The sequence below is a fragment of the Ictalurus furcatus genome, chromosome 21 (assembly GCF_023375685.1).
Source record: "Ictalurus furcatus strain D&B chromosome 21, Billie_1.0, whole genome shotgun sequence".
Lineage (NCBI taxonomy): Eukaryota > Metazoa > Chordata > Actinopteri > Siluriformes > Ictaluridae > Ictalurus > Ictalurus furcatus.
The window spans coordinates 18,229,015-18,249,547 of record NC_071275.1 but is presented as its reverse complement, the minus strand read 5'-3'; the positions used below and the strand labels follow the sequence as shown (position 1 = coordinate 18,249,547).

Genomic DNA, 20,533 nt, shown 5'->3' with positions numbered 1-20,533 from the left:
TAACTAAAAACACACAAGCTAATAAAACTTGACAGCATAATCTCTACTGTATATAAAAGTGCAGTAACTCACACTTTGTGGGATTGCTTTGAAGCCGATCAATGGAGGTATACATTAACTAGCCTTCTCATGCATAAATTTAAACAGCACGAGTAGGATACGAGCGTTTTTTTTTTTTTTTTTCTTCCTGAAACGACAATATTTTCATTAGTACCAAATTACGAATAAATCTGTTCATATCCGGCTTGATAAATGAGGACCATTGTTTTAAATATCCAATATCCAATATCCAGTTTCCCTGGGACATAAACATGAGGTTGTACACATGTACAATCTCTATCACCATGTTGAAAACCAAAGAACTTCTAACATAGTCCTGCATACAAACAACCAAGGTCAGGGTCATAATACATTAGGGAATATAGCACTTATGCTAGACTGTGCTGTTATATTACAATAACCAGTGAGGTGTTGTGATTGATTATTTTCCCATTAAAAGCACATCCCGAAGTGTTTTATTCCTCATACACGACAGCAATTTGCCTTATTTATTAAAGAACGACACAGTTATAATATTGATCCATTTATAGCTGCAGTTATTGCTGTGGGATGTCTGTGAAGCGAGTTAGCCCATGTTATCACTTCCGTTATAGCAGCTACAAGCAGTTGTTCCTTCATCAGCCTCTCCTTTTTCTTTTTCACACTTAATAAGACAAAAAAAAAAAAAAAAGAAGTGCAGGTTGTCTCGTTTCCTAGGATCTGCACAAGCCCTCTTTTTTCTTTCTTTCTTTCAGGAAGAGTGGAAAATTATCCATCAGTTGAATATATAAATATGCACTATATACACATCAATCCAGTACATCTCAGATTCCTGTCTTTGTTCTCCTTCTCTCATCTGAGACCCACTGACCCATAGCAGCATAACAGTTAAAGGGTTGGAACCACCTACACCAGCTTTAGAGCTGGATCTTTGTCTCTGACTGATCTCAGATCTCAGATCTGATCTAAAGACGACCGATCAAACCGTTCATCACGTACCAGAGCAACATCACTGTCCTCAGACCTGTATTCATGAAAAGTTTTTTTCATCCACCTATCAAAGCCGAGCCTGGATCTGAACTTTATAAAGACTCGGCTTTCATCCTCCCAACATTTGTATCCCATTATATCCCCTTTCCCCGTTCCTGACCGTCTTTTTCTGTATATAAAGTGAGCAAGAGATTTGATTTCACTCCCCAGGGCTGAGATCTGAGGCTTCATGTGTGCTACATATGCTCCATGTTTATTTTTCTCATATCCTGCAAGGCTTTGGCATTGAAAGTTAAAGTGACGGGTGAGCAAAGATGTGTGATCTGCGGTCTGCTCAGTGGGAAACATCGGTGCTGGACTTTAGATTAGAGATCATCTTACTACATCATGTCCAACACTGTAGACTCAGATGAAGTAGACATATCACATTTTTTACATGGCGTTTTAAAACATCCAGGTCCTAAAGGTCTGATATGTGTCATAAAAAATTCCCCAGACTTCCATCATCACGACTGTAATTGGCAAATGTATTGCAATATTTGCATTATAGAGCACATAAAAAGGTCCTAATGATCTAGAAACCTCATCGATTATAGAAAATCATGAACTGTAAATATCCATCCATCCATCTTCTACTGCTTACTCCTTCTTCAGGGTCAAGGGAAAACCTGGAGCCTATCCCAGGGAACATCAGGCACAGGGCGGGGTACACCCTGGACAGGGTGCCAGTCCATCGCAGGGCACACTCACATACACACTAACACACTACAGACACTTTAGACACGCCAATCAGCCTACCATGCATGTCTTTGGACTGGGGGAGGAAACCGGAGTACCCGGAGGAAACCCCCTCAGCACAGGGAGAACATGTAAACTCCGCACACACATGGCCCCGGCAGGAATCGAACCCCGGAGGCAAACGTGCTAACCACTAAGCCACTGTGCGTCCGTGAAGTACAAATATACTAGATGCAATTAGGAAATACAGCATGTCCTTCTGGAGGCATGGTAGTTTAGGGGTTAGCACGTTTGCTTCACACCTCGGGGGTTGGGGGTTCGATACCCGCCTCTGCCCTGCGTGCATGGAGCACATGTGCTTCAAGGATTTCCTCCAGGTCCTCCAGTTTCCTCCCCAGTCCAAAGGCATGTGTTGTAGGCTGACTGGCATTTCCAAATTGTCCATAGTGTGTGCGCTTGTGCCCTGCGATGGACTAGCACCCCATCCAAGATGTCCCCTGAGTTCCCTGTGATAGGCCTGTGTAGGATAAGCGATAGAGAAAATGGACGGGTGGATCATATCCTTCGTCAATCAGTAATAGCTAACTGAGCAATTAAAGGCTATTAAATTAGCTCAAATTTGTCGTAGGTTGACGCAAGTTTTGGAATCGCTATTCGTCCTATTTTCAGCAGGCAAAAAATATTCCAAATAAGCCGTAACAATCGGCACTAACATTAACTTCCTACAGGTAAACAAGCTTGTTTTTGAACAAATGGGATTTTAATATCTGATTTGAATATTCATCCGATTTGAATATTCATATTCATAAGTCAGAATGTAACATTATAACCGTCTCGCAGCTCCAGCGTCATCGGTTCAATCCCGAGCCCGGGTTACTACCTGATGGAGTTTCATGTGAACGTTTTGTGGGGTTCCTTCAGCTTCTCTGACCGGTTGTTTTGGTCCTCACCTGAGTATGACTGCTGTTTTGTCACCTGCATAACTACAGCATCACATATAGTATAGTATGAAGAGACTTCAGACTACATCAAGCGTGGATGGTGGATATTAAAATAGAGGAAGCACTACTTTCTATTATGGCATATACAGTATGGTATATACATATATAACCTTAACAATAGGTTTATATTCTAACATGTTATCGCTCATTGTCAGGAATCTAAAACTAATAATAAACACACCTTATCAATCAATTTTACTGTACCAAGACAGCTAAAAGGACTCCTTAGACACTGGTCTGCTGTCTCTTCTTATAATTATCAGCATAGAAAGTCTTCAGCTCAACATTAGCAGTGTCTGCTATTTCGAATGCAGCTAAGCTGCTAGCTGAAGAAGGAAGTGACAGCTATCTAGATATACTGTATAAACAACAAGTTTCCAAAAATGTATGCGGCTAATCAAAACAGAAGTTTATTATTTACAGTTTATTTACAAACCACACCTACAGCAGCCTCCAAGCAATTCCGACTGGTGCCATTATGTTTAAGTTTGACACGTCAGCCATGTTTATTCCGGATTCACTGATCGGCAGCTGGTCACATGGTTCCGCCCAGTTGCGAGGTCTACCTACTATAAGGTCCAATAAACTCCCAGTGAAGCCCAGTGATGTGTTTTGGGGAAGCCAGGCTTCCCGTGTAGTCTTAAAGCGATCAACTGACGTAGAGCAAGTCTATAGGTTAAATTGAAATAACCGGATCAAACACCAATCTAGAGTAGCTATCTTTGAAGATCTTCAGAAAGCTGATATGACTCGGTTTCCAGGCGGCAGAAATACACTTTCCCTCAGGTGAAACAACCTGACTGAAATGTTTACAGCGTGTAAAACTGGGAGAATTCCAGACAGTGTTAGTACAACATCAAACATGATAGTCGAACTGCCTCAACCCAGGCGTGTGTGCACTGGCGAAGGGGTCAGCGCTGGCAACAGGGTCACCGGGTTCCCATGTGCACTGGCTTTTGTCTCTCCGGTCTGAGCAGCCTGAGCAGACGGACAAAAGGACAAGATGGAAAGGGAAATAATATATATATATATTTAAATCTCTCCACATATCTCTATTACTCACGTCATAAAGAGAAATGAGCAAAAGTACATAAATTTTATATATATATATATATATATGTATATATATATATATATATATATATATATTCATATATATATCCGTATGTGCATTTGAGTTTTGTTTTTAGTGTTTAAAATGATCTCATTTCTACACCATGTTTTGTAAAAAGCCAGTGTCTGGCATCGTACCCACACACAATCTAATCTAGTAGCTATGCGGTACACAATATACATGATATGCAATAATCAGATTTTTGTGCAGTATAAAGGATCAGAGAAGGCCCCTTCTGCAATATAGAGAATGTACATATGCTTCAGTAACAACACTACGCACACTCATCACAGCCCGATATCTTATACATGTAAACCGAGGAATGCTGATATTGGTGTAAATAAATAATATAGTTATTCTTATAGTCCTGATGATGAATTTATCCCTTCCTTACATCTGATATATTTATGTCATGAGTTCATAACGTGTCCTGGATTATTCAGTTATTATACGGTAACAGCCTCGTAGTCGTTATCTTTGTTCTCTGTAGTGTTGAGGAATCCACTGGTCTATTTGTTGCCATGTGTGTGTGTGTGTATATATATATATATATACATATATGTGTGTGTGTGTGTGTGTGTGTGTGTGTGTGTGTGTGGCCATTTTTGCCCATTTTTGTTAGATAAGGTTTTGGAAGGCTACATTACCATTATCTTAGTGCTGATTCCCATAGCAATTCTAGCAGGAATGATCATAACCATATCAAACGATTATCGCAATTTTTTTTTTTTCCAGTCATAATGATCAATCATTTCTGCAAAAACCTGACCCAAATCCAGCAGTTACTGGAAAGGCTGAATGTTACGGTAAGGAAAAATCCCTGCTACATTCATGTGACTTGTGCAATCAAGCAGCATGTGGATATGGATCTCTTGGATATGGATCTCTTGGATTGTTCTGTAGAGTTCTACGCTGAACTTTTTAAAGCTTCCACCAGGGACACAAGCTGGATTTAACTATATTTTCCCAAGATGTGCTGTTTTCCAACCAGCTGTCTAAACAGAATTCAAAAAAATGCTGCATTTTCTTTGACTATTTACTGACCAGTTCTACTGGTTCTACTCCAAGCGAGAGATTTTCACTTCTGCTCGATTAGTATTTTATTCAACTGTCTTCTCAGATGTTCTGAACAGATTCTCGGAGACTACATGTTAGATAGCGTTCAGAGACACCTCAGAGAAACTAAGTAGAGTGAGTAATGCTTTAAGAGCAGAAGAATGACTAAAAAAGAGTAGGGATTCATTTAAAAAAAAAAAGAAAAAAAAAGGACAAGGTGCCGTGGTAGCCACTGCTCATCAGCTTTGACCCACTCTTGTCGTTCTCTTGTTCTTCCTTGTCTCATGATCCTAAAGTTGATGTACAGAATGTATGTAGGTTTCGCACCAAACGATTCATTTGAGCCCTGCGGCAAATGATCCGTTGTGCTTTCGTTCTGATTCGGTAGTCGATTAACATGAAATCAATTGCAAATTGTTTGTGCGTGTGCATTTATTCAGCTACTGGCGGGAACAGCAGGCTTGAGCTGTGTGTCTGGAGGCTGCTTGATCATCACATGCTTTATCTCTGCGTCTTTCAGGAGGGAAATCGGGTTAGACGGGTTACATCATCGCTCGCAGAGCACAGATGCGGAGCCCTGGCAGGACGTGCCTGCTCCGTGCTTCTGTTGGCTCTGCTGGGGAGAAAAAAACCCACGAAAACCCACACGGTTTAAGGCTTAAAATTCATGTTAAGCAGAAGGTTGGTGTTATTCTTGGTGTTGTTTTTTTTTTTTTTAAGGAGCACAGTATATACAGTACAACATAGAGAAACATTTACACACTCCCCTTTTAATCACACACACACACACACACATTTTAATCTGCATGAAGATGAGGAAAATGAGAACAATCACTAATTTCTAAGGGTGTTGTTCTGGAATATTTGACTTGCAAATAGCTCATGATTAAAGTGCTATTGTGCAAGCGATAATGACGCAGCTGAGGGTGATGAATTCAGCACACAGAGGTAACCGTTACAATAAAAGCGCTTGCCTATAATGTCGTGCCACTGTACAGTGTGTGACGTAAACGTGCATAGAAAGAAAACAAGGTCATGATTATGTTACGAAATATGAAATATGGCTCCTGATAACATACGCGAGCTTGACGATTCTGTAGAAGGAAAATCTCATATTAAAGCACCTGGCTTTAAACAGTGATGCTGGTTAAACCAAGTTTTGAAGATCGATCATCTCTAAAAGATGCATAATTAGTAAGAATCCTATCCAAAACAAGACATGCAGTGGCGCTTGAAAGTTTGGGAAGCCTTTAGGTTGTTCTACATTTCTGCATAAATATGATCTACAACATCAGAGTTTCACACACGTCCTAGAAGCAGATAAAGAGAACCCAATTACAGAAATGAGATATATATATATAATAATATACTTTATTATATTATACTATATTTATTAATTTATTGAGGAAAATGATCCAATCTGAGCGGTGAAACTATGTGAACGTTTGCTTTCAGTATGTGGTGTGACCCGCTTGTGCAGATAAACGTTCGAGGTAACTGTTGATCGGTCCTGCACATCGGCTCGGAGGAGTTTTAGCCCATTCCTCAGTACAGAACAGCTTCAACTCTGGGATGTTGGTGGGTTTCCTCACATGAACTGCTTGCTTCAGGTTCTTCCACAACATTTCTATTGGATTAAGGTCAGGACTTTGACTTGGACATTCCAAATCATTAACGTTATCCTTCTTTAACCGTTCTTTTTTAGAATGACTCGTGTGTTTAGGGTCGTTGTCTTGCTGCATGACCCACTTTCTCTTGAGATTCAGTTCACAGACATGACATCCTGACATTGTCCTTTAGTATTCGCTGGTATACTTCAGAATTCATTGTTCCATCAATGATGGCAAGTTGTCCTGTCACAGATGCAGCAAAACAGGCCCAAACCATGACACTACCACCACCATGTTTCACAGATGGGATAAGCTTGTTATGTTGGAATGCCGTGTTTTCATTTCTCCAAACATAACGCTTCTCATTTAAAACAAAAGGTTCTATTTTGGTCTCAACCGTCCACAAAACATTTTTCCAACAGACTTCTGTCTAGTCCATGTGATCTTTAGAAAACTGCAGACAGGCAGCAATGTTCATTTTGGAGAGCAGTAAATTTCTCCTTGCAACCTTGCCATGCACACCATTGCTGTTCAGTGTTCTCCTCATGTTAGACTCATGAACAGTAGCCATTGTGAGAGAGGCCTTTAGATGCTTAGAAGTTCCCCTGGGTTCCTTTGTGACCTCGTGGACTATTACACGTCTTGCTCTTGGAGTGATCTTTGTTGGTCTCCACTCCTGGGGAGGGTAACAGTAGTGTTGAATTTCCTCCATTTGTACACAATCTGTCTGACTGTGAAGCGGTGGAGTCCAAACAATTTTGTTTTGTAACCTTTTCCAGCCTGATGAGCATCAACAACTCTTTTTCTGAGGTCCTCAGAAATCTCCTTTGTTCGTGCCATGATACACTTCCACAAACATGTGTTGTGAAGATCAGACTCTGATGGATCCCTGTTCTTTAAATAAAACCGGCCGCTCACTCACTCACACCTGATCGTCATCCCATTGATTGGAAACACCTGACTCTAATTTCACCTTCTAATTAAACTGCTAATCCTAGAGCTTCACACACTTTTGCCACTTAAATATATTGGATCATTTTCCTCAATAAATAAATGACCAAATATTATATTTTTGTCTCATTTGTTTAATTGGGTTCTCTTTGTCTATTTTTGGAAAAATCTAAAACGATGTTTTAGGTCATATTTATGCAGATATATAGAAAATTCTAAAGGATTCACAAACATGATATCACTGAAATCTGACCAAAGACATGACAATGTAAAAATAAAAAAAAGTTTTAATTTCATTTTGTCTTTAAAGGCTCTTGGCTCCTCTATCTATTAACAATGAGTTTTTTTTTTGTTTTGTTTGTTTTTTTTTTAATCAGAAGTTAAACAGGCGTTCTTCATGTTGACTTTTCCGTCATATTGTGGAACGTGGATTGGTTTTGGTCACAGCCCAGAAAACATCACTGTCATCATGGACTGGCCCTGCTGTGTGTTAAACCTGTCAGACTGGAACTGTCATGTGCAGAAGGACTGGAGACAGTGGACGTCATGAAGCTTAGAGAGGACAGTGTGGTTGAACCTGAGTGACGAGAGCACATAGCTTTACTCATTGTCTAATGCTCACTTTGAGTCAGCATTCCTCTTTGGACAATTTAAACTGGTCCTGCAGGTACGGTACAAGTTTTCTTCGACATGTTATGTCAGACCAACAGTGGTGAAAGAATACCTAGGGTATCGACGGTATTGATTTTTTTTTATTTTTTTCAAAGTTGGTCCTTATACACAGGAGCATTCAGTGAATTGCTGCCTCTTGATTTTTCCTTAAATGTTTCAGGTTGTGGAAATGCAGAGGGGCAGGCTGTGTTCCAATAGATGATATTAATAAAATATTCATTTCATTAATTTATGAATCAATTAATTAAATATGATCTAAAATATTAATATATCTGGCTTGTGAAATTATTCTTATTACTATTATTATTAGTTTATTTTTGCATTTATTTAATAATATTTATTTATTTGTTTTTAGAAATGTGTCACTCAAAATTCAAATTCAGTTAAAGCCTTTGATTTAATTGCATTTTATCCGGAAATTCACTTTTTGTCTTTATTCCCTACAAACTTTGGGTTGCATTATGGATATTCTTCATAGAAAGATCGTTTGGTATATTTGCACGATCCAGAAGATAAAATAATATCAAAATCAATCATAATTCAGTAATGAGATAAAAAAATAGAGAGGCACGGTGGCTTGGTGGTTAGCGCGTTTGCCTCACACCTCCGGGGTTGGTGCTCGAACCCCCGCCTCCGCCCTGCGTACACGGAGCTTGCATGTTCTCCCTGTGCTTCATGGGTTTCCTTTGGGTACTCTGGTTTCCTCCCCGATCCAAAGCCAGGCATTGTAGGCTGATTGGCATTTCCAAATTGTCCGTAGTATGTGAGTGTGTGTGTGATTGTGCCCTGTGATGGGTTGTTAGTGTGTCCGAGTACTCTTTTGCTACACATTCAAAATTATGTACTTTTTTCTTCACACACACAAAAAAAGAGAAGAGTACAGAAGAAGTAGACGAACTAGGACGCAGAATTATATTCAAACGGCAAAACTAGTAATACTGAAAAGGGTGTATTTGCTCTGTTTTGTAAACTGAGCATGAAATAGAGGGCGCTAGGACCGCGCGATTGGAGCCATCAAGACTACGAAGGGAGGCAGTGCGCATGCGCGGACTCTCCAGCCGATCTGTAACTACATCCAAGCGCGCGCGCGCGCACACGCACGAAGAGCCGCACAGAGCGTTACTAACGAAAACAAACGGAGGAGCTTGTACCTGGTTAAAGGAGCCGTGAGTCGGGGTAAAACAGAGCGTTAACCGGGGAGGGAAGAATAAAAGAAACGAGCTGGAAACGAATAAAGAGTTTTACGACTCTTTGGTTGAGAAAAATAACTTGTGGAATTTAAAAAAAAAAAAAAGGAAGGGAAGAAAGTGCGCGAGGCGTTTCGACGTTAATGAGGATTGAGGAGGAAGATGAGGAATAAAGCGGATATAAATTAGAAGCAGCTGCTGAAATCACGGAGTTTCATTTAAGTTCAAGGATGGCTTGAGTTGTTTGTTTTCAATTGTTTGTTTGTTTGTTTGTTCGTTCATTTGTTTGTTTGGGAATGAAACGCACGCGCTCATGTTGGGAAGAGCGCTGAAGAAACTTTACCGCGTCTGAAACAACCGGTAGAGACCGGGAGGATTTAAAACCACCTGTTTCTGGACTCTTCTCTTCACTTTTCCTGTCCTCATCATGTCCAAAGCGGTGCAGAAAAAGAATCACTGGAGCGCGAGAGTGAGCGAGTGCGCGGTGCGACGGGACGCACGCGGGGACGTGAACGTGCGGCTGCAGGGCGGAGCGGAGAACGGGGAGTTCGTGTGCGTGGGCCGCGTGGACCCCGGCTCCATCAGCTACGAGCACGGCACTCTGACCGAGGGAGAGCTGGTGCTGGAGGTGAACACGCTGCCCGTGTCCGGATTACCGCTGTACGACGTGCTGAGCGCCGTGAGGAACTCCACAGGAGCCGTTAGACTCAAAACCGTCCGTCCAGGTAAGGCAGCGCGTGCGGACAAGCCCTTCTGTTTACTTACTTTCGGCTCGTGCCTACTATTCAGGATCTGAGGAGTAAACAAACACAAACTTCCTTCTTAAAGTGTAATCAACAAACACCAGGTCGTTTTTTTTTGTTTATTACACACTTAAGAATAAATAAATAATAATAATAATAATAATAATAAAGTTTCTAAAAGAGATCGAGACGACATAGAACCCATACAGGTTCTTCCAGAGTGACAACTGAAGATAGGTTCTAGATTGTCCCTTTTGTCATCTACACCTGAAAGGGTTCTACAACACTACACTACAATACATAGAACCCATAAGGGTTTCCTTAGGGTAATAAGTGATGAACTCCTAAGGGTTCTAGATTGACCACCTTTATTACCTATTCCTGAAAGGGTTCTCTTTGGAGCACTTTACATAGAACCCGTAAAGGTTCCCCGCGAGGGTGACTGAAAACACATAAAGGATTCTAACTGGCACCCTTTCAAACTGGAAAACACTTTACCCAGAACCCATATCGGTTCCCCACAGCGTGATGACTGAAGTACCCCTAAGGGTTCTAGATTTAATGACACCTACTACAAATATTGAGTGTTATTACCTATACCTAAAAGGGTTTTACTTGGAACCCTTTCAGATAACACATTACATAGAACCCATACAGGTTCCCAAAGACAGACCTCTGGAAAATCCCTAAGGGTCCCTAACCCTTTCCAATAGGAAAAGACTACACCCGAGGGTTCCCACAGAAGCACAACTGAACCGAGTTCTAGACTGGCTTGTTTATTACCTCACGTAAATGGCATAAAAGTCCCCCAAGTGGGACAACCGAGGAACACCTAAAGGTTCTAGATTTCTGATTACAATGCCCCCCCCCCCCCCCCAAAGACTGCACTTTGCAAAAACTACTAATACAGGAACACAGTTTACAGTGACAACTGAAGAACCCCTAAGGGTTCTTGATAGGTTTTATCACTTACACCTAAAGGCTTCTAATTGAAGCTCTTTCAGACAGGATAACACTTTAGACGGAACCCAACTAGATGAAGACACAGAAACAAAGGACCTTTTAAGGGTTCTAGATCTCGTTTCGTTTTTTTTTTTTTCTCAGATTGTACTTTCTACCCTTCTATTGGCCCTTTAATCACCAACACATGACTATTAGGGGGGGAAAAAAGCTACAAGGGTTACTCAAAGGTTCCTAGCATCGTGAACAGGCTCTCCTTGGAACCTTTTCAGGAAAACTCATTACATATAACCACAAGGGGTTCTCCCAGACCAGGGATGGGAATCCATGACCTGCACCTCCCATGCACCTTTTAACTACGCGTAAAGTTCCACTGAGCGATAATATAGTTTGAAGCAACTTCTAGAACGTTCTACCCAGAAATCTGCCGTAAGGCGGCGAGTCACGTGAAGCTAGTCGTGAACGAACGAGCCGCGGGAGCGCTCTGTTTAGTGTTAAATCATATCAGCAGGCCGCATGCCAGTGACTGAGCTGTAAATCTCAGGTGGAGGAAGCACAGAGCGTGTATTGTGTCGGGTTTCTCTCGCCGATGCACGCTGACGGCTCCCTGAAGACTTCTCTCTCATCACATGGTTTAAGTTATGGAGCGGGCTGGAGACTGAAGTGCCACGCCCATTCGGCCCCGTTTTACCACACGGATTCAGACAATATCAGGAAACGAGCCAGTCGACATTTTCGAAGTACACGTTCCCAAAGCGCCACTGGCAGTTGGTCCAACAGTCTCTCTCTCTCTCTCCCTCTCCCTCTCTCTCTCTCTCTCTCTCTCTCTCTCCCTCTCTCTCTCGCTGCCTCTTTCCATTTCCGTCTCCGAGCCACAAAAACTGGTGTTTAGTTTCACTTTTATTCACCATGCCTGGGAATTTCGGTGAAATTGCTCCTAATCGAGAAAACGTGTTTGGCAAAGATTCGTTTGCGGTCTTATCTCTGCGCAAACATTTGTTATTGACTCGTTGCAGAAAGCTCCACCCTGAAAAACCGTTTAAACACCGTCGTGTCATATTACTCGCGACGTGTTTGACGATTCTGGTTTCCACGTGTTGTCGGCGTGGAGCTGTATTTCCGTCGTTCCTCTAAACGGTTAAGAGTTGGTTCCTCAAACGTAACGGAGATCGCTCACGTTCCGCGGTTAAGAACAAAAGAGCGAGAGCTTCTTTTCTCACTCGACGTTCGACGCCGTTTTGATGAGAAATCCAACGTAGAAGTAACGGAGGCGTCCGTGCGAGTCCCCGGATGGGGTAGTCTTCTCACTTCGCAGTTCCTTCCCGTTTTACAGAGTGACGTCAAATCTACATTGCAGCTCGCACTGTGTACAGTTCCCCCTTCTATACTCTTCAAGTAGGTTCCGAGCAGAGCCCTTTAACGTCGTGCATCCCGTCGGCGCACTCTTAAAAATCAAGGTTCTTCAATGGTTCTTTACAGCACCGTCGGTTCTGCAAAGAACCTCCTTCTTGTCAAGAACCATTTTTCATTGAATAGGGTTCTTGAGTTATATGGTTCTTTGGAGATTTAAGAAGTTCTTAATGTTTCATTACAAGTTCTTCAGAGCCGTGTGTTGGTTCTTCAAGGTATCATCCCTTAACAGCTTCACGTGAACCCTATAAAGTTCTTTGCGGGAGTGGAAAATGTTCTCCTGGCATCACTCTTAAGAACCTTACCTTGTTTCCATGAAACACTGACTGACTAAAGGTTGTTGTTGTTTTTATTTATTATTATTATTATTATTATTTTTTTTTTTAGACTTTATAACATGGTTCCTTGTGGCACTGCTGTGAAGACCCATTTGTGGGTTCTTCAAACAGCCAGTAAATAGATGGTTCTCTAAAGGTTCTTTGTACAACCTAAAAGGGTTCTCCTATGGCATCAGGCTTCTAATAGGAAGCTTTGTTTTTAAGAGTGTCATCATCAAACGACATCATTACTGTACAGCCTGCAAACGGCTGAGATTCGGGTCAGTTAGCTAGCGATGTACGGGCTTGATGGTAGCGATGTACGAGCTTGAAGCTGATCTGTGTGAGCAGAGTGTACCGATGAGCAGGTGAGGGAGAGGAAACAGACCGACATGTCGAAGAAAACTTGAGTAACTTCGAGCTGATGCTGAAGGCATGAATCCAGTTTATTCAGATTTGCTTATCTGCTGTACTGGACCTGCTTTATTGTTGCACACACACACACGGACGTTTGCAGTGGCAGCACGGTAGGCGTACAGTAAACTGACCTTGGCCATATCTTCTGTACTCACGGAAATAAACGTCGTGTACGTATCGGCTGCGTGTTCCAGCAGCGGCTGCAGTGCGGCTCACTAACGCACCTCTTACCCTTTATTGATTTTCCCACTCTGCTGACTGTCTCCTTTTTAAAACCCTCTGCTTAATGAAGTAATAAAAACGAGTTATCAGGAAGTATTTTGTTGCTGTCGAGAGAGGAACTTTCACAGAAACACCGAGTCATCATCGTTCGTCCGGACAGCCTCGAGGTCCCGTCAGTCACCACGGGAACGCTCTCGGTTTCATACCGCTTGACCCTCGACCCCCTTCTCTCTCGCCTCCGCCGTCGCCGATCTGTTCTAACGTTACGGACGCGACAACTCCTTCCGACTTGCAAATGACGTCCTGGCCGCACGAGCTTTGAATCATCGAGACTGTTTGCATGTGCGGTCACGTGACCTTTCCGAGAAAACGCGCCCACATATTCAAAAACGATATTCGTTTACATACACGTCGCAGCAGTTTATCAAATGTACGACAATACGGCAGAAATGCTAGATGAGGATACCGGACGTTTTCATGACGCGTGGTATTTATTAGCATATAGTGCTCAAACAAACAAACAAACAAACAAACAAAAACAAGCAAACAGAACACGTCTACAGAAAGAAGTTATTACATAATGTATGTTAATATATTCATATTTTATATATTTGTATAGTTTTATATCCATTTTTTTAGATAAGGCTGACAAACGTTAATGGTGTGTGTGTGTGTGTGTGTGTATATAAATAAAATGCATATATAAATACAAATATATCTCATTAAAAATTCTATATTAGTTTAACTGAAATATATTCTTCATGTATTAGAATATATTTTATATGTATAAATACAGCACACAAAGTTAAAAAAAAAAAAAGCATTTAAAAAATATAGAAGTTCTTATTTTTAAAAAATTCTTCCGATTATTTTAGTTAAAATGAATTTTTTTTTAAAAGAATAATAAAATGTTTCAATTTTTCATTAATGTTTTTAAACGCTACTGAGAAAAATCTTGCGCTCTCGGCGCGACGTCTGAGACGCTTCTTCACAGCTTTTAGTGATCACGTATGAAACAATTGTAATAAATTATTTATTTTTTATTTTTTTTATTAGAAGAATAAACCGTATAATTAATAACTAAACAAATACCAATTTGTTCCAGCGTTACTGATAACACCGCCGACTTGGTGGGAGTGCTGGTCATATTCGATTTAAAATAAATAAATAAATAAATAAAAAGGCAGAAAAACCTCGATTTATATTTAAGCGAGCAGTTTAAAAGAGATCCACAGATTTCCCTCGAAGGCTGACGTGAGCATGAAGGAGGAATTCCAACACGAGTCGGTTTGAAAGTTCATAACTCACAATAACGGTGTTGTCTCGGCGCAGGATCTCCGTCTCCACGTCTCGGTGGGGAAAAAAAAAAATCACATTAGCGCTTATCCTCTGATCCTATTCTTTCACAGAGATCCCATATCAACGCTCTTAACCTAAGCCACCTGATCGGCGATGGGGCGATTTCGGATGCCGGATTTGCTGCCGCGGGGTCGGATTAGCGCGGAGATACCGGAGTCCGGAATGCACGCGGGGGGTTTATTTTACATGCCTGATTCGTCCGTTTACTCTGGGATCATGCCAGATCCCGTCGCGTTAACGCACAGAGCGGCGAGAAATGCTATCACGGGGAGGGTCGCGGGTCACGGCGTGGGGTCCGAGTCACATTTGATCGTGTAATAACTTGGCTTATGCCAGAATGCTGTTGAATTCGCTGTTCTGATTGGTCAGAAGGTGCCGGTTCATTTTCTATAACAGCAGCTCTGACAGTATTTCCTGCTACAAGGCGAATCGCGGCTTTATTTTAATGCACACGTTCTAGTATGCTCTCGTTTCTATAGTAACCACGGATGGGGGGGAAAAAAACCCCATGTGCAGTTGTTATGTTGACATTTTCTGCGAGGAGATGTTTGTTTATAGTTTCCTGGAAGGAGTCTCCAGTGCCGGCGCAGACCTAATGCCGTAGCTTTTAAGTTTTCCGACACGTTTAAAGTTTCGATCTCCAGGTTAACGTCAGAAGTTGCTTTTTACATTTTTAAATTTTTCCTTATAAACTTATTTTTACCTTATTTATTTTTATTTTTTATTTGGGGGGCGGGGCGGGGGAGGGGTTCCTTATTAACTTCTCGAGAGAGGGACTGTTCATAGCTGCTGTAACTTGTTTCGCAAATGTTCCGCAACATTAAACGTAGCTATAAACGGACAAAAACTAAACCGAGTCGTCGTTCTCCCGGGAAACGAGCAGTTGTCTAGAAGGAGTAAAACACTTTAGGCCATGCTGTTATAGGGGGAAATAATCAACTCCGCGATGGTAACAGTGACTTCATCACGCCACACCTGTTGTTGATTTATTTTCCCGTAACGACGCCTCTCCAAGTGTTTTAATCCCTACGCGTCGGGTTTTAACGACGCACAATGAGGATTAAGCTTTAGTAGAATGCGATCTGGTGTAACCGACGCGATAAACACCTTTCCGTCTTGTGTGGAAATGGTTCTTGAGGGTTCTCGCGTGTCGTCGATCACTCCGTATCGTATGAGATGATGATGTGTTTTCTCTGAACCCGGTCGGGGAAGGAGCATCTCCAAAGGCCCATCATGGTTTTGTTTTTTTTTTTTTTTTCTTTTTCCCCCTCTTTCTTTCTTTTTTTTTTTTCTTTCATTTTATCAGTACGTTGCTGCTCAGAGTAGCCATGAGCCACGTATCAAAGCTGGAATTATGATTGTAGCGCGTTTCCTTTCAGCACCTGGGTTTAATTAGCAGAGGATTGAACCCAACCACGGTTTGTATTACAGCGGAAAAGCCGAGAGCAAGAAAACCTACCCAGCGTTCCCTGCTCTCAGTAGGATTAACCCTGTGGGTGTCATGTTTTCTCAAATAAAAAAAAAAAATGACTTGTTCAAACAGTACGCACCGTATACCGTACACCAGCTGCTTAGCGGATGAGGTTCTACGCTAGCATCCAAGATGTTTGCAATCCTCCGACCATCACAGAGCCACGGTTGGGATCCTGATTTGAAGGATCACCCCGGGTTAGAAATCATTACAAAAACTATCCCACTCGTAAATCTTCCACGCTCTTGTCTCATTTCTTTCTGATTCAGATCATTTACGTAATCCCATCTATTATCGTATGATGCTTCAGAAATTGAGACGTTTCCTAGCGCCGTTGCGTCGGTACGCTAGCCAAATAGCTAATAATTAGCTGACGTGTGCTTTAGGATTTTCTGTAAATGCTTGCCAATTCCTCCTCAAAACAGGGAACCATATAGCCAGTGTTTGATAGCTTTAGCGAATACGTCGATCGACCTAAAGCATATACTTGTACGTAGAATGTAACTCATTTTAAAGGCAAGACGTTCTGCGTCGCGTAGTGCGGACGCCGTGAGCGGCCGTTTGGATTCCCGCTGAACGCGTAGGAACTTGGGCTCGAGGAGGCGATCCCGAGCGTCAGAGTAGGAATTCCGATACGATGAAGCGTTCCGTTTGGGTTTTTCCCGGTCGGAGGTTGGGAACGACGAGGAGTTTCCCGGCATTTCTCTTCTTCCTTTCGTCATCTCTCTTCAGGACATACTCCGTCCTTCCTTCGATAAAACGGAAACGCTAGGTTCGGCCTCAGAGCGCGTGCCGTTATCTTCTTTGCTCCGTGTTTACACTGACTGCGATGTTGTTTACTACACTTGATCTTCGCCAAAAGGCCGAGAAGCGATGCGATGATGTTGTTTAAAAAAAAAGAAGCTGAGAGCTTGTCCTTGACTCTGGCTTGCACTTGTTGTGCCTGTCTAACATTTACTACTATTTGGGCCAGAATGTCCCCTTCTGTTGAATAGCAAAGAGCGAATGATCGGCATGTTTGTACACGCTGACGGGTTGAAAAGACGTCCGCCTTTTGTGTGTGATTTGGCTCTTGCTGAGTGAGAAAGTTGAACTGTGAAGAGCTTCTCTGCTTTTCAATCGGGCCTAATTAGCTTCCTGCTGTTGCTTACAGAGAGTGAGGCCTTGCCATCTTTCAGTCGAACCTTACTGCATTTTGATAAAGAGAATTTTCGAAAGGGATGTATTATTATTATTATTATTATTATTATTATTATTAGGCCACTTGGTCTAAACCCGTCCCTTTCCCAAGCACTTGTCTTTATCTCTCAGTCTCGTGTTTCATGATGTTTATCACACACAACATGACCGACTTTCAGACTTTCCCCCTGCGTCTTCTGCTTTCTCTTTTCCCCTTCAGGACTTGGACACTGTTCATCAGTATAAACATTCTGTACAAGTCCTGTCCAGACTGCTCAGAGAGTTAAAAAGCAGACTGCGGCATAATGAAGCGGAGCCGTAGATCTTTTTCCAGACCCCCAACGGAAGGGGAAAGGATACAAGCACAAGACGTCTTTACTTGCGTCGGGACACGATCCGGGTTTTTCTAGGAGTCCTACCGCACACAGCTACGGTTTTAGCGTCCGTCTTGTTCGTGTCCCGAATCTGGAATCGTCTCCTTGCTATTGATTCCCGAACGATTCCTGAACCGTTCGACGTATTCCTTAAGGAAGGCGTTGAATAAGGTTCTCTAAAAGCAGCTCTGCCGGAGAATCCGGCTTCAAAGCAAGTCACGGGTTTATGCGCGATTGTATACGCGTTCGTCCTTAATGATTTGTCGTTTCCGTGGTAACGGCTTAAACAGGGACTCGTATGGTGAACGCGACACGTAATGCAGGTCTAGTGATCAGCGGATTTTAAAAGTGTTATTTAATGAAGAAAAGCGTATCGTTGACATGGGTTTCTCTCAAGGCACACTTTTTTTTTTTTTTTTGGAAGGAGTCTCCAGTGCGAGCGCTTTGTAACGATCATCGGTGACGCTGTAACGTTGGGTTTTCCGCCAAGTCGAAGTCCTCGTTACGTTTTACGGTTTGGTTTCTCAGAAATTAGCGTCATATTTTTCGTCTTATTAACGTTGCGAGAGTTGGTGAGGGTTTATAGCTGCGATAACGTAAGCGATGAGAGGAGCTAACCTACTTTGCGGACATTCCACGCCATCGTACTTAACTGTAAATGGAGAAAAACCTATGACGGGTCGTTCTTGTGGTGGGAAACGCTGTGGCGTTAGAGGAGTTAAAAACGCCAGGACGCGTCGTTATAGGAAAAGAATCACTTTTGGCTTGGTAATATTAACTCCATTTTGCTTTGGGCTGCGCTACACCATCCCATCCTTGATTATTTTTCCATAACAACATGCCTCCAACGGTTTCATTCCCAAGAACAGGTATAAAAATTTTTTTTTTTTTTTTTGGGAAAACATTTTTTTTCTGACGATCGACACGAACATTCATCAGAGGCTTCGGCAAAGACGTCGAAGTAAAAGTAAACGAATCTCTTGGTTTCGCACTAGAGGACCGTTTTAGTAGCGACCTCGGGAACCTGTGAAAGAAACTATAGTTGGCGCTCTCACACACACACACAGACACACACACACACACACACACACACACACACACTGTGTGCTATAGTGTGAAATATGACTTGTCCACCACACAGAAAAGTACTGTAGTCTGTGCTTTTGAACAACAGCGTTGCTATTTACAGAAACACAACCATAATCTGGACAATGCAAGGTCACATGCATGGATAAGGGAACAGTCTTTAGGCAATATTTAGAAACGTGCATTGTTCTGTTTAGTAAAACAAAATAGTCCTCGTTTGTCTGGATGTCTGAGGCCATCTGTGTAATTTAACATATATATATATATATATATATATATATATATTACACACACACAATACTGTGCAAAAGTTTTAGCCACAGGTGAAGAACTGCTTTAGAGCGAAGTTGCCTTCAAAACAATGTAATTAAATGTTTCCACATTTAAAAAAAAAAAAAAAAAAAAAAAAAAAAGGACCGTGAAGATCAGTAAACGATAGTAAATGAAACAAAGTCAATATTTGGTGTGGAAAAAAAAAAAAAAAAAAAACTATAAAGAGTAGTCTCGGGTAGCGTTAGAGCAGTTTGATAAGGAAATGAGCGGTAAGTGTTATCCAGCATGTTTGCAGAACCAGACGCGGTTCTTCTGGAGACTTACTTCAGAAGAAATTCGCGGTCCCCCCCCCCCCCAATCTATTTGCAGTGCATCCGGAAAGTATTCACAGCGCTCCACTTTTTCCACATTTTGCTATGTAACGGCCTTATTCCAAAACGGATTAAATTCATTATTTTCCTCAAAATTCTACAAACAATACCCCATAATGACAACGTGAAAGAAGTTTGTTTGAAATCTTTGTAAATTTATTAAAAAAACAAAAAAAGCACATGTACGTAAGTATTCACAGCCTTTGCTCAATACTTTGTTGAAGCACCTTTGGCACCAATGACAGCCTCAAGTCTTTTTGAGAATGATGCTACAAGCTTCATGCAGAGCGCTCTGGAGCAGGTTTTCATCGAGGACGTCTCTGTACGTTGTTACAGCTACTTCTCGTGCTATTCGTTCCGCGAAGACATTTCGCTTGGCCTTTTTGTCGCTGATAATATTCGAAGGCGTATACAGTGCGCCCGTTGCCTTTTGACCGCTGTAGAAACGGTGTTTAAATGTCCGCCGCCACGATTCCCGAGGAAGCTCGTCATTTCCGGGACGTGTTGTTTAAATTGACCGCATTTGCATGCAGAGTATAGGTGCTCCTGGGCGTTTCCTTTCTTTGTTACTATTTCGTTCCCTTTTAATTATGGGTTAGCCAAAATCCTGCCCACACGAGTGACCTTGAGAGAGAAAGGGGGACGAGGTTGGGATGGGGAGTGTGTGAAAGAGAAAGAAAGGGAGGTTTCTTTAGGATGGAGGTCTGTTTGGTGTAGGAGGGTTTATACAATAGCACAAAGACTCCTGTCAGGCTTCAGTTTCTTTCCCCTCGTCCCTCTTGTCTGATTTTGGGCTTTGTGTGGAGAACTGTCGCAGGTCATTCAGCACAGCTCTTCTTTCCTGAAGAATCAGCCAAATGAATTTCCAGTCAGATGAATATCTACTGCGAGAGACTTTTTTTTTTTTTAAAAAGAACTATCGATCCGTACTTAGGACTACACCGACCTCCAGCCTACGATCACGCGCTTATTCGCTCGCCGAATGAATCCGTA

The 20,533-nt window shown here is 42.0% G+C and overlaps 1 protein-coding gene across 6 annotated transcripts in view; it reads left to right on the top strand.

Moving 5' to 3' along the window:
• The first annotated feature begins 7,212 nt into the window (after positions 1-7,212).
• Positions 7,213-20,533, top strand: part of magi1b (membrane associated guanylate kinase, WW and PDZ domain containing 1b) — a 153,228-nt gene continuing 139,907 nt past the window's right edge. For 4 of the 6 annotated variants that reach the window (XM_053653112.1, XM_053653109.1, XM_053653114.1 and 1 more), the window contains exon 1: positions 7,213-10,083. In XM_053653112.1, the coding sequence (XP_053509087.1) occupies positions 9,786-10,083 (298 nt within the window). In that variant the 5' untranslated portion in view covers positions 7,213-9,785. The remainder of the gene's footprint in view (positions 10,084-20,533) is intronic. The other 2 variants (XM_053653111.1, XM_053653113.1) reach the window with 1 other exon arrangement.